Source organism: Mytilus californianus, unplaced genomic scaffold, assembly GCF_021869535.1.
Source record: "Mytilus californianus isolate M0D057914Y unplaced genomic scaffold, xbMytCali1.0.p SCAF_15, whole genome shotgun sequence".
In the NCBI taxonomy this organism is placed as follows: domain Eukaryota; kingdom Metazoa; phylum Mollusca; class Bivalvia; order Mytilida; family Mytilidae; genus Mytilus; species Mytilus californianus.
This window is the reverse complement of record NW_026262637.1, coordinates 14,334,517-14,353,299: the sequence shown is the minus strand read 5'-3', so window position 1 is coordinate 14,353,299 and position 18,783 is coordinate 14,334,517. Positions and strand designations below refer to the sequence as shown.

Sequence of the window (18,783 nt, the reverse complement as noted above, 5' to 3'; positions counted from 1 at the left end):
GTTATAAACTGTTTTTCGAGAGATCAAAAGGATTCCTCGTGGTATAACTATATTAACATAGATAAAACACACATCGTTCACATCATATCTGTCGTTCTTGTCGCCTTTTCAATATCCAGTTCAATTTCGTAGTATTAGTGTTATTTGTATGAAACACAAGAGACGAAATGACGTATATATTATAAGCAACTATTATCATAATTCACCATGCGGCCTTCAACAATAAGCAAAATCTATGCCGTATAGTAAACTATAAATGCCCCGAAATTAAAAATTTAAACGAGAAAACTAACAGCCTGATTTCTGTACAAAACAAATAAACGAAAAACAAATATGAAATAAAGCAACAAACGACAACCACTGAATTACAGGCTCCTGACTTGGGACAGGCACATACATACATAATGTGGCGGGGTTAGACATGTATGCGGGCGACCCCCTGACCTGGGATAGTGATGTAACAACACAACATAAGAACAACCTATAAAATTAGTTGAAAAACCTTGACTCATCAGATCGACTCAAAAAATACACAAAAAAAAAAGAAAAAAAAAGAACAACGAACAAAAGGACTTCAGACACAAAAGTGCCGATCTCAGAGTACCCGCAGATACGTATACGGAAAGCTAGTCCAAAGTCTAGACTGCCAATATGAGTCGGATGTTAACGTGCTAAATCACACTAGTCTGTGTATATCACTCTTAGTTTTACCACTAAATGATATGTGGTTAAACAAGAAACATCAAAATACCAATATTCAAGTATTTGGTAAGACCCGGCTGTGGATCGAAATCATGACCTCTGCATTCGAGCGGACAATGCAACCACAAAATAACACGTTAGATTATTATCGTTATCAAATACATCGTCATGCAAGTATTCTGAATGCTGAACATTCGAAAAAAATGTTAATAACATACGACTTTGAAATTAACACATACAATATAGATAGATTTTAATAATCCCGGTTAACATATAAAATAAATACGTCCATTTATATATTGAATATATCTTATTCTAACATAATGTTGCTTATTGTCAGATTACAATTATTAAATCTCTAATAAGTAAGTATTTGATTCAGATATTAGAAATGTTTCTTATTATAAAAATATGGGCTGTATTTTGATACTTGTAGACTAAGTTGACTTGTATTTGTACTCTAAAGTACTGGGCATAAATCCGCTTTTGTCATTAAACACTTTACATTAATCTATAAAAGGATACTTCATTGGTGGATGGACAGTGGAGTTTGATTGTAATAGATGCTTAAAACATATGCAACAAAGTTTTGAAATTTTTACATTTACAAAATAAGTAACTCTGCCCTTTGATTAAACATGAATAAGATAACAGAAATTACCAAATTATTGAACAGTACAATGGACCACAATATCCACTAACCTCTAATTCAAAATAGTCTGACTTTGTACAGGCACACACTGTGGTAGAGTTATATCAGTTTAACATGCTCACAAACGTGTATCCAACACTTTGTACAGGTACACACTGTGGTAGAGTTATATCAGTTTAGTCTGACTTTGTACAGGCACACACTGTGGTAGAGTTATATCAGTTTAGTCTGACTTTGTACAAGCACACACTGTGGTAGAGTGATATCAGTTTAGTCTGACTTTGTACAGGCACACACTGTGGTAGAGTTATATCAGTTTAACATGCTCACAAACGTGTATCCAGCAGACTGATGTTCTTCTGTTTATACGGAGGAGTGTGAATTTGATGATGACGAATGAAGAAGTATATCAAAAGATGTCGATCAACGAGAACAATAACTCACATTGACACGTTGTGCTAGACAAAACATAAAAGGACTGTCACAGCATTTCTTTGATAAACTTAGTATTGTGTTATACTCTTACAATCTGTTCATTTTCTGGGCGAAACTGTCCCAGGTTGTGGAGGGTTGGCGCGCCCGCAAACTAATTCAACCCCGCCACATTCTGTATGTGTCCGTCCTAAGTCTAAAGCCCGTCAGTGGTTGTCGTTTGTTACTGTTTATCATATCTGTTTTTCGTTTATGGCTTTCAGATAATTCAGGTAGTTGTTTTTTTCTCGTTTGAATTGTTTTACATTTGTCATATCGTGGACTTATATATAGCTTGCTTTTGGGTTGGTTTAAGCTCAATGTAGAAAGCCTTACGGTGACCTATAGTTGCCAACTTTCTACGTCATTTATTCTCAGGTGGAAAGTTTTTATATTGGTAATCATACCACATCTTCATATTTTCATATTAGACACATTAAGTTTAATGAGAAGTGTACCTAAAACTCGCTGTAAATCTGCTTTGACCTTCAATTTCGATTTCTCGAGATCATTAAATTATAATTTCTTAATTTAATTGATCGTTCCTGTTTGAATGACAAAATAGTTATAAAGGGTGACCGTGGGTACTGGGTGACGTTTTTCGCAAACGCGACATGGAATGTGGTTGATGCGAATTGCCTACTTAGCGTTTAAGGGCGGAAAAATTTCAGATTTCAAAATAATGCAACTGTAATGCAAAGAATGCAAACAAGTACAGTGGTCAGCGAAAATCCCAAAGTGGGTTCATTTTTACTTAGTGTAAACTGGGGTAATTAATTCGGGACAACTATCCCGGGTTTCACCCGGATCAAATTTCATAGTGTGAAGACGGTATTAGTCTCGATATCTAGATTGAAAGAAAGATCAAAATGATTAAAAGTTGATACGTCGTGACGTTGTCACTATGCAACGTGTTCTTTTTCATACATCATACGAACTTCAATCATTTAGAAGCAAAAATGAAACGATGATCCCAATCACTTTCATATAATTAAAACGAAATTTTCACGTATACGTCGTCTTAATGGAACTGAGATGTTGGGTGAATGGTGAATGGTCGTTATCAAAGGCATCGATAAATATTTTTCATACGCATCGACAAAAGAAAAATAGGGATTTGATACAATCGCCAAATTTAAATGGGAGAAATCAGCAAAATGAAAAATATACAAAACAATAATTTCTAAAAGACAAAAATAGCGGCCCCATATTTTGACCTTCAAAGGCCTTTGTCAGGGGTTGTGGGAAATGTCACATGAATACTGAGCAACGACTTAAGTGTAACTACCAGTTTAATGTGTAATCTCACCACTGATATACGATTTTTACGGTATGAAGGAGTTGGTCTAGAACGAATTTGAAAGTGAAGCTTATCGAATTATCCGAAAAATAACGATGCACTACTAAGTGTTAGACTTCATTTGTTCTTTAATTTAGATCTACGAAGATTTAATGATTAGGTTCAGTAATATTCAAGCACGAAACATAAAAGAAATTCCCTTCAAGACCTCAAAAAAGCACCTAAGGTGTACTTTATTTTCATAGTGGAGACACTAATTGTAACAAAAGGGTTTTAGTTATAAGTAAAAGGGATCATTGAATTTTGTTTTACTAGAATTTTGTAATAAGTTATTGACTTATGAAAATGTTTGTATGATAAATAAACGTCCACTTACAAATAGATAGGAAAGTTATTAAAACTACAAGATATGTGGAAACATTTTGTTCTTTTCTCCAGGCTGTCATTCTAACATAACGCAATTGAAATGAAACCTAGTGTTCAGCTTATAGATTATTCTACTTAAACTTGAGTTAAAAATCTCTAAACAAAGTTGTGTTCTATAAATAACATATTGTAATGGAATATAAAAATACGAAGATGTGGTATGATTGCCAATAAGAACTCTTCACAAGAGACCAAATGACACAGAAATTAACAACTATAGGTCACCGTACGGCCTTCAACAATGAGTAAAACCCATACCACATAGTCAGCTATGAAAGGCCCCGAAATGACAAATGTAAAACAATTCAAACGAGAAAACTAACGGCCTAATTTATGTACAAAATAATGAACGAAAAACAAATATGATATACAGCAACAAATGACAACCATTGGAAGCCTTTAGCTTTTTGTTATGTTTTTGCTTAATATAGATGTGTTATGGTTGCTAATGAGAACACTATCAGCCAAGGACCAAAGGGACGAGGTTGCAAACAACTATAGGCCCCCGTAATGCCTTCAAGAATGAGCAAAACCCATGCTGTATTGAAAGCTAAAAAAGACTCTGGAATGTCAAAATGCAAAGAAAACATATCAAAATAGAAACTATTGACATAATTAATGATAAACACAAAACAAATATGGATTACAACAATCAACAACCACAGAAGGACAGACGCTTGAGAACAGGCAAATAAACAATGTGGCAGGGTTGAACATGTTTGTGAGTCTTGAAACCTAACCCTTACTCGGGGCAGTGGTATAACAATAAAATAAGAACTAATCTGAAAATCAGTTGGAAAGGAATTGAATCGTCAGATTGAAACGAAGCACAAAACAATTGGTTGGTTCAGGGCGTATGACATTTACGCCAATTTTGAAAACATCATTTTTTTTTCATTTGCGCCAAAACAAAGTTTTCATTTGTGCCAATTTTATATGAACAGGTAAGATATGATACATTCCAGACAATTACCGTTACTTAGGTTAACACCGTTACAGGGAACGCAAGAAAATCACCCTAAATTCAGAGATTTAAAGAATGCTTCATTAGCTATTTATAGGGAAAGATGTAAAGATACCCCAATTTTGACCAAGACTAGACAGGGTGTACACACAACCATCAGCTTAAAGGCCATCAAAACAAATAAGTCAGAAAAAGACTGTAAATGAACCAACAACGGCCCTGAATCGTTTCACTTGCACTACAATGAACAGTTTTACTTGCACCAGCCGAACATTAACATTTTTATGGATGTTATAACTAACATCCAGGCAGCAACTTATGTAAAAATCAGATCTGTCGACATTCCAGCAGCCGTAAGAACACATGAAAAGGAAAAATGGACTTTGTTACAATATACTTATCCTGCTCGAAATCACACTTCCACCCCCCCGTGGTGAGCAGGGGGCAGATGACCGACAGAAGGATAATATTATCTTAAAACAAATTCAAACGTCAATTTTTGAGTGATGGTTTTTTATAAAAGATATATGAAAAGTTTAACGATCTAAGAATTGAGTCGCTTATTCTAAATATGGTTATAAACAAGTCATTGTTGTTTTAGCTAATTAGCTAACTAATCCTCTATACAACTGACCTCTAGATGATCAATCAACGAAATATAACAATTACCCATGACAGGAGTAAATAGAAAATTAAGTACCTCATCTCCTACCATTACAAAAAGGGATTACGATCTAATACAATGTAACTATACCAAACTTGTATGTGGACCAGAACGTTCAAACCTGTAGCATCTTTAAACAATCCGTGTCAAAATTATAAACAGCATGATAGAATAGTAATTAAAAAAAATTAGAAGCGAAAACCTCGAGACGTTACAGTCACATTTCATTACACAAAGAGTAAAACAGTTTCCGTTATTTAGGTGGCTTAATTATTACTTAAAATTAAATACCAAATATTCTATTCTCTGCCTTAGCTGGTCGATTGTATACTTTGTGTAGTATTTATGAAAGTAGCATATGATTTTACAATCAAATTATGAATAAATTTTATGTTAAAGATTGTTTCCTTTACCGCTTTAACAAGATAAAGACGAGATTTAACGAGATTTAAAGTTTTATCAGATATGCAAATATTAATAGAAATATGTTTAACAGTATCGCTGAACCTTACAAAGAAGGTCTATGGCAGTATTACAAAAGTTAAGATGTAGTGGTTATAACGATATAATTCACACTATGCTATCAGGACATTCTGCATCACTGGTCCTCTAAAAACTGTATCAACTGTTGTATTTAATGTTGTGTGGGTTTATTACAAGAGATCATTTAAACTGAGACAGGGGGTATTAATTATATCGCAGTTTTAATTCTGATTGATCAAATATGGATTATAACTGTCTATATTCATTCTGACTATGATAAAGAATACATCAAAGCCAATAGCAGTTTTTTTACGCCACGGAATACATTCCTACGAACACCAAGAGAACCAGGATTTGAAGTACAATGTTTTGATGTTCAAAGGACTTATGCATTTTACCAAGACTAGATAAGTCAGATACTTTTTATTGTGTGAAATGTTTATGTCAATAATATGTTAAACACAAAAGATAATAAAGACAAAAAGGCATTTCATATGAAAATATATGGAATATTGCGTTCAAAAGGTCAAATATTAGTAGGTATTTGGTTAGTGCATTTTTAACAGCATTCAATCCACGTGGTCAGATTGAGTTTTACATAACGGGAAACAAGGAATCCAAACTTCTCATTTAATTGGTGATAAGATTGAATTACTGTTTTAAATCTTTACAGTTGAACCTTACGAGTTATACATCAGCTAGCCTTACACGCTCGGAAGGAATTTTCAGGGCTTAGTTTGAAGATGGATTATTAGGAATACTATACTGTTTATACCATGATGTTTGACCTAGTATTATTTGCTAACAATTAGTAATGTTAATCTATTGAGTGTACGAATAAAAACGTTTGAACTTCCGACAATTAGGAACAAAAGGGGACAAAAATAGTAAATATCGTATATATTACATTATATTGATATTTTTATATGGTAAAACCATCTAAACAATTTAATTTCCTTTCATAATAAGTTGCCATTGATCTGTGTGAACTAATAAAGACTGGTACTATCTTAATTACAAGTTAAGCTGCTGTTTTGATTCGGACCATTAAAATGAGTAACCCGTCAAAGAACATTTAATCTTGCTTTCATTTTCAACAACATAGCAAGGATCATCGTTAGAATCAATGGTTTATCTTAGAATTATTTGATTTCATTTTGAATTTGACATAAATGGTGAACTATTAAAGAAGATGTCTCAATAAATGTCGACGTTTGTATTCTTTAGATGTGTCTTACTGTGCATTTAATAATTCTACTTCCGGTACTTTGGACTTCTACGGATATAAAACATCACATTATATTGTCAAGCATAAAGAACGTACTTATTCTGAAATAAAAGAAATTATAATTTCTAAAGTTCAAATCAAGGTTATGAAATTTCACATTCTAAAGGATGGATATTGTGAGTTTAAAAACCTTCAAGATTATGGCATAACATTTAATTATATATCTATGTATGATTGCATGTGATTTATAAGAAATATGCCGCGAAGTGATAGAATTACATAATTTACCGTTAAAACCCTTTTGAATTGTTTTACTATGGAGAGTTTAGAAAAGGTAACAGATGAGAACTTTGTCCCTACTGATAAGAAGAAAAAAGTAGGCAGTTACATATTGGGTCGCACAATTGGAGAAGGATCATTTGCTAAAGTTCGTCAAGGATTTCATATAATAGCCAAAGAAAAGGTATGTTAACAGATAAAAGAAAATTGACTAAAGTCAAGTTGTGATGAATATGTTTACATGCATTTTATATCATATTTGCTAAGTCAATCACGATTTCAAAGTTAATATGAAAAGAAGTGAAATTTAAATGTTTTAAACCAATATGTCAAGTAAAAATTAAACAGTTTTATGTATAGATCAAGGTATTAAAATGAAATTTCAAATCATGTCGTTTTACTGTTATAAATTTCACAAGTAGACTACGGTCTCAATTAAAATAAGTAAGGAAATCTTGAAGAATTGAAATTAGATTAGAAATTGCTAAATTCGGCCCTCTTTACTCGTTAATAAAATGTCAACTGAATGTATGTGACTGTCCCAAGTCAGAAGCCTGTGATGCAATGGTTTTCGTTTGTTGTTGTATATAATATTTGTGCATCTTTTATTATTTTGTACATAAAATCAGGTCGTAATTTTGCTTGTTTGAATTGTTTAAAATTTGTCATTTCGGGGCCTTTTATAGCTTACTATGCGGTATGGGTTTTACTCATTGTGGAAGGATGTACGGTGACCCATAGTTGCTTACTTCTACGTCATTTGGTCTCATGTGGAGAGTTGTCTCATTGGCAATCATACCACATCTTCTTATTTTCATCTTGATTTAATTATTAGTATAGAAACTTTAAGGTGAAATTAAAGCAGCATCTGTTTGTACTTCCAGAGCATCTGCTGCGCTAAATATTTTTGAATTTATTTACTGAATCTGTAAATCTTATTGCTGACTTTTTTGTATGTTGAAGAAACCCTGCAGCAACTCTCCAGGGGTCCGTAGGTGCTCTGTTAATGTCCGGTTGAACGTTATTGTTGATTGGTTGTCGTCCATAATAGGCATGAGCATGAAATATTTACCACAGGACGTTAAGTAGACAGTAACCTATCAAGCAATCGATAATTCAACATTCTGTACACACAAATCTATACAAATTAGGAAATATAAACAAAATGGGCAAAACGTTTTATTTCTTAGGGAATAAACAAATGTTTGACAACGAACAATAATAAGGAATCATTATGAAAAATGAACATGTCAGACTTTAAAGTATGCATTGTTTGTCAAAAACAATGACCATATATACTAGTCAGCATATGTGAAAAAACACTAAAAACAATCCTATAGCAAAAATTGGCGATTAAGTGTCACAATTCTGACACAGAACATGTACAGCCACATTCAATACATCTGTTACTTAGATAGTGTTTTGTTTGTGGTTCGTTGATGAAATATATCCACCTACTTTCGAGATCCTGGCTATAGAGTATGATTATACTATGGTGGTTAAGGATTACAGTTCTGGAAAGAAAGTTGTTTGGAATTGTCTGTTGGTTTGCTTGCAATACAGATGTTTCCATATGAGTACATCCCCCTACTTGTGTAACAGTATCGAAAAATGTCTTTTAAGATGCAAATATGCCATGTTAAGGAATTTGCGTCGTTGGAAAGAATAATGAAAGTGGGAATTTATTCAACATACGTATAAGTTTGGTAGGTTTTCTATGTGAATTGGATTTTGAATCAGACAGCGTCTTCACGTTAGGAAATGTGAAAAATAATTTCACCGTACTATCTGAAGAAAGGAAAGCGCTTAACCAACGTGCAAGTAAACACCGAATTGATAATCACCGTGTTGAAGATCATGTGCTCTTGCATGTACAATGTATAATTTCATGGTAAAATTCTTTGTTTTTTTTAATAATTGTCGTAACATGCATTTTCTATCCTTGTAAGATGGAATTTAACAAGAACTGTCTTTTGTTATTGTAAATATGTCGTTTATCTGTGTTGGCCTCTGTGCATGAATATTAGTCTTATTTCAAAGGTTCAAAGATAGATAAAACCATATATTTATCTCATCAAAAGTTAATAATATATTATTCCACTTTATGTTAATACGATACAAAGAAAGAGGTTTTTAAATAGAAGTATTGGGAATGTATTGTTCTGATTTGTCTAAAAAAGATATTAGCAACTTTTTGAGCCAATGCTTAACCCATTGGTATTCCATTATAAGTTTGTAGATAGCGTTCCAATTTAATGTGAAAGTTTGGAAAAGAAAGGCGAAAGATACCAAAGGGACATTCAAACTTATAAGTCAAAAATAAACAGACAACGCCATGGCAAAAAAAAAAGAAAAAGTCAAGACAAACAACAGTATACAAAACACAACAAAACTTAAGACTGAGCAACACGAACCCCACTAAAAACCGGGGGTGATCTCAAGTGCTCTGGAAGGGTAAGCAGATCCTGCTCCACTAAAAGTTTAGGGATTGAGGGGCTGAACGGATGTATCTTATATATCTATATTGATCAAGGTGAATTTTCTTTATGTGAAATTCAATGTAAATATATAAATTTTGATATATTTTCAAGGCTTACCACCATTTGTACAGGGATAATGAAGTTTTGTGTTTATTGAGTAAACATAGAAAAGCTTCGCGTTTTCTCAAACTTGATGTATTCAAATGCCAATCTGATTGAAACATAGATCATGTACCCACGCTTCGCTTACATGGATCTGACAAAACTGATCTGGTAATTATTACATCAGCCAATGAAATATCCCCCTTCTCACTTTTGAAGGTGTGTAGATAATTAAAATGAAACGAGAGGATACCGAAAAGTGATTGAAACAGAAGGGGAGAACGAAGCGTTGTCAGATCACTGTAAGTGAAGAATGGACATATGATGTGTATTCCAATCAGATTGTTCAAATGTAGCATCGTCCATGAACTGTTTATGCAAGGGTTATACATAACAAAGGATCTTTATGCTAAATTTAGAATTAATACCAGAGTCCAATAGTGTAACATCTTTCTGTATGTCCAAAAACATGTATTCGTTTCAAAACGAATGAATGTCCACTAGAACTAAACAAGGCGTCCCCACAGTTGTCATTTGGTATCTCCTGATCACACTAAAAAAGATTTTAACAAAGTAAATATCACTTTATATTCTTTGTTCAAAATAAAAAAAACCAGATATATGTCAGAAAAAGCTTCTATCTATGATATCGATTTGCAGACTACAAGAACGCATGCATTAGTCAAACAATATTTAATTGTACCGTATCAAAAAATGTCAAAGTTACAGAAAACGAGTTCAAAGTACTCATAAATCTGTTGCAGATTACAGATGTAGTTATATGCACAACATGCACATTTTTGTCAATAACGTATACACTAAGTAATAAAATAATTACATATTTCATGCTTAAAGCGCAAAGGGTTAACATCATTTGTTCATTGGTAATTCGAAACAAATAATTAAATATACGAAGGCCACTAAGTTTCACAGGGTATTAATATATCGCAATTACTAATTATCAGTAGATCACATCTAACAACGCTATATTCAGACTACATACATAATAAGTTGACTTTTACGATAGACGTTAGATTATAGTCATTGTTAAATGATTTTTAATTAAAAGGTCGGGTAAATTGATTTGTAGTCATATTAATTAAATTCGTATTAAATGTGTATCAGTGCATCGAGAAATTATCTTTCAGATCATACTGCGATAAAATAAGATTAATTCATTATGACTGACAACATAAATATGTGATTTCTGTGGATACTGTATCTTGCAAGAAAGTGGGCCGAACACAATATACCAATAAGTATTTTATTTCATAAAAGGCTTTAAATGGTGATTTGAATGAAAGTATTTGGAAATGAAATTATAGTAAAGATGCAATAGCGCGAATATATTTGACCACCTCTTTTGTCAAACACATTTAATATACATTCATTCGCCAAGCGCCATAAATTTGTTTTCATTTTGAGTTCATATATTTATATATATTATTGTAATAATGTGAGGTTACTACTCCTGCAGGCAAAGTTCACCTATTAAGACAAATTATGCTTATCTAACTTTGGTTTTATGCTCTCAAACATTTTATACCATGGACTTTCCAAACTTCTGGTTACAAAATTATTTCCCGTCAGAGATTGTGATTCATATCTTATTTTCTAAAGCACCGCTAGTACTGTTTCTTTAATTTTCTGGTCTGTATTTACAATCTGTACAAAAAGCTTCTGTGTCATTTGGTCTCTTCTGAAGAGTTGTCTCATTTGCAATCATACCACATCTTCTTATTTTTATATTGAATGTTCCACTACTTTAAAATCTACTCTAAAATCAGCAACAATAGGAAATTGTAAGAATGTTCGTTTTCTGTAAATGTAGTAGCACAGAAAAAAAGTCCTGTAACTTTGCTTTCAGGAACTTTGATTTTCTTTGAAACGGTATAATTTTGTATTATCTTTTTGTATAATAATTGTTCACTATGTTTATTAAATTCAAAAGTCTTCTACATTTTTTTACTGACCTACATGATGACTTTACATTGTGCAAGTGTCCATGATTGTGAACCATATAACTCTTTATATTGTTCGGCGTATGCAGGTTGCAGTAAAAGTAGTTCCAAAGAAGGCATTGCTGGCGAAGGAATCCGTTCGTAGAAATGTGCGTAGAGAAGCAATCGTTCTACAAAAGATACAACATCCCAATATTGTACGGATGTATGAAGTCATGGAAACAGAAAACGGTTATTATTTAGTGCTGGAATCTGTAGAAGGTGGAGAATTCATCAAGTATTTATGTATAAAGTAAGCATTATAATGTCTGTTGAATAATTTCCTAGTAAATATTATGTTGACCACAAATGTTGTAAAATTATTTTCCCGGATAGTTTGATAGGTTTATGTTAAAATAAATCCCCTCCCTCAATCCCCACCCCCCCCCCCCCCCCACCCCCCCAAACAAAAACAAAAAAACACATCTTGATGTATGTACAAAAAACAAATAAGATAAACAGCGACCAACTGAATTAAAGGCTCCTGACTAAGGACAGGCAAATACAGAATGAGGCGTGGTTGAACGTGTTTGTGAGCGCTCAACACTCCCCATACCTGGAACTAATGTAGCAGTACAACACCTAGACTTAAACAAAATGATCTTATTTATTGCATTGTATCATATTTTTCCTATTCATAATGCTACCAATGCTACACAAAAAAAACCAAAACACACTAACAAATGGTAAACCACATTAAAAATTAACTTAATGATCACTAGTCTGTTAATATTACAAATCATAAATTTATATTATATTCACATTAAAATAGAAACATAATTACATTTTATATCTACAGTCGTATCACGATGTTTTCTTTGTATATTTTTGAAAAGGGATTTGTTTCCTTTTAATACTCAATATAAAGTCTGTTATAAAGTATATAGAGTAACGAATGACGGTACTGGATACATGTACCTATTCAATCAATGATGAAATTCGTGTTAATATGCTTTAAAAATATCTTTTGGCAATCAGGTATAGATAAAACATATTTCATAACCGACTAGTCCGACTGTTAAGAAAACAATCCCAAACACAATAATTGATTTGTTTGAAGGAAAGGCATTCGTATAATGAAGGCGTTGTGGATGGAAAAAAATTCTTACGAGTAAGGAAGATATATGCTTATCAAAATTGTCTCTACATCAAAAAAGAAAAAGAGTTTGAGTTAATTTTTAACCGGTTCTTAGACCGTTGGGTGTCAAAAGTAAGGGGATTGGTTGCAAACATATATATAATTGCTCTCCTCATCTTTAATAAAGGAGCGAATAGTTCTTTTGTTGCACCTAAATTTTTCCTTCATGCAAACACACATACTTGTACATATGAACTAATCAGTGTTGACAATATTGTAATCATTTTCAGAAAATTTTTGCCTGAGTTTGAGTGTAGAAAGTTTGCTCGACAACTAGTGTCTGCTGTGGATCACTTACATCGATCCAATATTGTTCACAGGTTAGTATAACGCACATGTACTTACTATCAAATCAAATATTATCTACGGGTTAGTAACACGTACATATCATAATATCAAAGGAAAGTGTTCCCCTTACACACATGCAGAAGCAAAATCTCCTTCAGTGTTACATTTCAACCTTTTTTTACACAAACATGCCTTCAATTCATTTCCTTTTCGTATTAACCATGATAAGTACATTCTATAGTACGTCAATTGTGTTGTTTTGTTTATATCTTTCGGAGAATGAATGGGACAATTTGTTTCGTTTGTGAGAATACGTTATTTCTGAATGACCAAACGCTTAGCTTTATAGCATGAAAACAAAAGAGAAGCGTGCAACCCATCATGAATCATTTTTATTATGATATCCTTATTATATGTAACTACGACATTGTCAGGAAAATAACCTAGGATATAATTGTATCCCGTCAGTGTGAAAGAAAATTAAAAGTGGATCATGTATTTATCCGTATAAAAGTGGCACATGTATTTTTCCTTTTAATTTTTATAATCCGGTAGAGGGTAATTGTCTTGTTGCATAAAGAACATTACTAATTGAAAAAAAAAATCACAAGAGTAATATTTGAAAATCAGGCGACGACACAGCATTACACACACATTTATTTAATTCTTTTTACATTCGTAGTGACAAAGTACATCCATTATCGGTCACCTGTGTTAATTCACGTGCACAATACGATTGTTGTTGTATTTGAATCTTTCTGCCAATGAAATGGGACGTTACAAGTTGTTTGTTTGTGTTTCGCCAACAATTTTATAGTAGTAAATTCAGTCAAAAATCTCCAATTGACTTTAATGCAAATCTGTCTTGAATTAAATTTATACCTGGTTTACCTTTAGAAATCAGAAGCTTTCATATATCATTCATTAAAGTACAAATGTAGCCCCATCTTTTGCAACAACAAAAACATAGGGTCGTGCGTCATCTCTGGGCATTCACATGGCCTTGTTTACAAACACTGTAGATTCGCACTTAATTCCTATACTGACCCCCATTACTTTTCAACCCTGTAGTAAAAAAGTTATAAAGTGCATTCAGCATTCATTTCTTGTTTTTTTTTAACTCTAGTTTTGATCCATCTATCAAAAAAATATTTATTACAAACATTATCTACCAATCCGAAGAGCACAGGACTTCAGTGTTATACAGAAAGCTTTCCCCAAATTGGCGGTCCCTGATGACGTATATTCATTTACGGAATTTTCCCCTATAAGGGACCTTTTTTCCTCATTTCCTATTTTTTTTTGTATTTTTGATCATGTAATTTATCCAATTTTCATGTTCCAGTTTCAATACAAGATTCACAAATGCTGAATTCGTAAAGATAGAGGAAAATTTATCTACAGCCCATACTACGGCCAATGCGTATTTTGTATATAAAGTTGCACATTGACTGTTTTCAAAAGAATGATGTAAAATAATATGCTCAATACTTATAAATTGTTTTGTATGTTTGTTTTGACCAGTATTGCAAGTACATCTAAGAACTAAAGTCTTTATTTACTTTTAGTTAAACTTCGCCTTATATGGAAGTTTTTGATTATATATCCTGAAAATACCCCCAAAAGGCTTTTCAAAGGCTTTTAAGCAGTTTCATACCTCAAAAAACAACAATTATGTTTCATTTTACTAAATCTGTGTTTTAATTATTTGTAAAGTTCAAAAACTGTCAATGACAAACATTCTGCAGAAATTCCTGTTAACCCAACATCATGATGGTTTCTTCGCCAAAACTGGAAAGCCAAAACTGAAGAAGAAAAATGTGCCAAATATGAAAAAAATAAGACTGGGTATGACCAAACTTTGCATTTGAAAGATCAAAGTGGCAATTTAGAATATTTAAAAGCAATCATTTTATAAATTGTGACTTGGATGGAGAGTTGTCTCATTGGCACTCATACCACATTTGCTTATATCTATTTAACATGGTAATCCAATTTGAAATACAAACATTTCAACACCAGTTTCATAGATGAAGGGTATCTAATCCTGAAAAGCCGTTCAGAATGTTTTCAAATTAAAGAAACGCAATGAATTATGGAAGGAGAAATGAATATCTTCATTGGGTCAGATTATTCGAGTGTTAAAAAACTTGAAAAAGTGTTAAATAACAACTTGATCTGCAACTTTACATGGGAACACTGCTAAAAAATACACTTTGTCAAAGGGAGGTAATTATGATTTTACACATTATTAGAAGAAATATGTGCAAACGTTGATGTAAAATGGAGAGGATATTTATGTCTTTCATCAATTTTATAACTCTAAAGTGTAATTTCTATTGTTTCTTTCAATCTGGACACAAAACGGATTTTTCCCATATACCAATGCTTCCTCTCACAGTATACTCAGTGCATCCTTGCCAGCCGCAGTTAAACATAGAATTTTGTATGGAAAAATAACTTTAACTGGTTCCAAAAAGCTTCCATCGAATTGATATGTACAGGAAATCAGCTTTGTGATTATTGTGTGGCCTTGAAAAATTATAGTGACAGAGTGCATATAAAGGACAGTATTTCACGTTAAAATGTGTCCACTCTCAATAGTGAATACATACAAAATGTTTACATAGCTTCAGTTCTTAATTTATCTAAATTGAAGTTTTAAAATTAGCATGGGGGTTTTGTCTTTATTAAAACATATATGGCATGTAAACTGGAGTATTGAATTCATACAAAATGTGATCATCACCATGTGTAATTAAACATTAATTATACAATAAAACATGTACTAATACACACAAAAACAGTAATACATTTTATAGAACTTAATATGAACTGTTTTATAGTTGGATGCTTTTCTCTTGATAGTTCTTTTCTCATTGTCAGTTGAGGCTGGTGGATACTTTTTGTCGACATCTTTATAGATAAGATAATTGAAAATGCTTTGGAATTCAACACTTTTGTTTATATCAAATTATAATTGGTTCTTAATTGGTTTGTTTAAGTAATGTTTAAGTAAAAACTGTCCTCTTATTGAAAATCAACCTTTACAGGACATAATTTAATAGTATCTTATCATGAAATTATGTCCGATTGAATGGACACTTTTTCACAGTATCGGACACATTTAAATATACCTTTTCTATGAAAAAGTGTCCGGGTGGACACTTTTTCACAGGACACTTTTATGGCTCATACATTCACATGGCCTTGTTTACAAACACTGTAGATTCGCACTTAATTCCTATACTGACCCCCATTACTTTTCAACCCTGTAGTAAAAAAATTAAGTGCATTCAGCATTCATTTCTTAATTTTATTTAACTCCAGTTTTGATCCATCTATCAAAAAATATTTATTACAAACATTATCTACTAGTACCAATCAGAAGAGCATATGACTTCAGTGTTATAAAGAAAGCTCTCCCCCGAATGGACGGTCCCTAATGACGTATATTTATTTACTGAATTTACCCTTATTAATAACTTATCAAATGCTAAACTTGACTTCAGGTCAGTGTAAATCAAATCAAGATGAAATTATTTCATAAAAATTAATCCTTGAATAAATTATTCAGGTCAAGTCAGTGACTCTACTGAACTCTGAATCGTGCTTTTATAGGTATTTTTTTTTATTAATAAGAGTGAATTAAATTCTATGTTTAATTATAAATCATATCTACAAATTATTTGCACATAATGAATAGTATAAAGTGGTCACTGAAAGCAACATCACATCAGATTATTTAACCTGCTTATATAGAAATCAGCATTTCTTACAAGTAACGGCTGCTTTATTTCCAAAATAAATTGACTCAGCAACGTAATGAAGCATTCGAGAAGGACCAATGTTGTGCGATGCAATAATTTCTATGTCCATGAGTTATAAAAAAATATTTAGTTTTCGTTTGATTTCTGTGTATTTGGTTTGCTGTCTACTCCAAATTGTGTCTCATGCTATAAACCTATAATATATCTTTTCATTTGTATATGGCAAGTTAGTAAACAAATTTATTCTTTTCTTATTTGGTGTAAATATTAGTTTTTTGAAAAGAAACTCGTCAAGCCAGGCACAGACAGTTTATTGCGAATAAGTGTTTCTGTTCTATGAATTATACTGAACATCTTGACTTCATGATAGATCCGCACATTTCAGTACTAGTATTCATATGTAGGCGTACACTATGTTCTATTTCAGAGACTTGAAATTAGAAAATTTTTTACTTGACAAAGATCTCAATCTGAAGATAATTGGTGAGTAGAATACTTATTTGTTTTTTATTTCTATTGATTTACCTTCTTTTGGTAATCTTTCCAGTACGTGCGTGTGTGTGTGTGTTTTACCATTTTCCATGAACTAGTTAACAGTTGTTTGGATATATTGCCATCACTAGTAGATGCCGTCTTATCAAAATGAGAATTTACATTGATCATTCATTTTTTAATAAATATTGAGATATTGGTAATAGAGATCTTTTTGGTTCTTGTTTTCGGTGTGTATTTTAAAGTCTTATTGCTATCTTACGATGTACTGACAATCCTCAGGAGAACCTGTCGCTCTTGAGGAACACATAATGCAAATGTTTCAGAGTTGAATTTCTTTTTGTATTTGAGTTATCTCTCCTTATACAGGTGTTCAATTCTTATGGTCTGGTGGCACATTTTTGAAACGTGCAGTGACCTCATGTCCTTACCTCAGAAAAAGTCTACGTCATAGAGATATATTCTTCAGATAAAACGACACGACAATTGTACTTTCTTTTTTTAACAGCCAAATATTTTAAGCGATCCCATCCATTTAACGGTATGAACCATTTGAAACTAACCATTATGACACCTGCTACCCTCAAATCAGGAATATGAAAATAGGTATCACCTTTAAGAATAACACGATATATCCTTTTGAACGGGGTGAGACGACGTGGGTCGAGAAAAGGTTGAAAGTAAAATGTCTGAAATGAGAAGAAAATTGTAAATAATGAAGAACGCATTCACCAGATGGCATATCCTTCATAATTTCACTTCCCTTGAAATTGGGGAACGTGATTCCCTGAGCTCTTCTATTGTAGAAGAATATGTCCCTAGATACTATTTTTTGTAATGGACCCGTTTAACAAAATAGTTTGAGGCCTTTTGTCTTTGTTGTATATAATTTTTATAATAGAATTACCTGATGTCATCCCCTTAGTATATTAATGTAAAAGACAATGGCCATAGATAAAGAAAGGCAACAGTAGTATACCGCTGTTTAATAGTCATAAATCGATTAAGCGAAAACAAATCAGGGTCACAAACCAAAGCCGAGGGAAACACATCAACTATAAGTGGAAAACAACGGAACAACAGAAACACAGAACTGCAACAAAAACAAACGCCAACATACATACAAACGGACTATTTGATAACAACTGCCATATTCCTGACTTAGTACAGGACATTTTAAGAAAACATGGTGGGTTGAACCTGGTTTTATGGCTAGTCTTATATAGACCATTCCCCATTGTCCAGGATATTTGGAACACAATGACCCTAGGTCATATTCCTTTGTCTAGGATGAATACACATAAAAACCCCTTTGTATATTAATGAATAAAACAATGACAAAAG

General features: G+C 32.5%; 1 protein-coding gene and 1 long non-coding RNA gene across 8 annotated transcripts in view; one reads left to right on the top strand and one right to left on the bottom strand.

Annotated features, from left to right (window-relative positions):
* The first annotated feature begins 5,667 nt into the window (after positions 1–5,667).
* Positions 5,668–18,783, top strand: part of LOC127725477 (uncharacterized) — a 117,641-nt gene continuing 104,525 nt past the window's right edge. For all 7 annotated transcript variants that reach the window (XM_052232487.1, XM_052232486.1, XM_052232485.1 and 4 more), the window contains exons 1-4: positions 5,668–7,353; positions 11,802–12,004; positions 13,120–13,209; positions 17,375–17,430. In XM_052232487.1, the coding sequence (XP_052088447.1) occupies positions 7,207–7,353; positions 11,802–12,004; positions 13,120–13,209; positions 17,375–17,430 (496 nt within the window). In that variant the 5' untranslated portion in view covers positions 5,668–7,206. The remainder of the gene's footprint in view (positions 7,354–11,801; positions 12,005–13,119; positions 13,210–17,374; positions 17,431–18,783) is intronic.
* Positions 8,333–11,837, bottom strand: LOC127725497 (uncharacterized). The gene is made up of 2 exons (XR_007993016.1): positions 11,725–11,837; positions 8,333–10,304 (listed from the first exon to the last, which is right to left on the bottom strand). It is a non-coding gene; the product is annotated as an uncharacterized LOC127725497 (long non-coding RNA).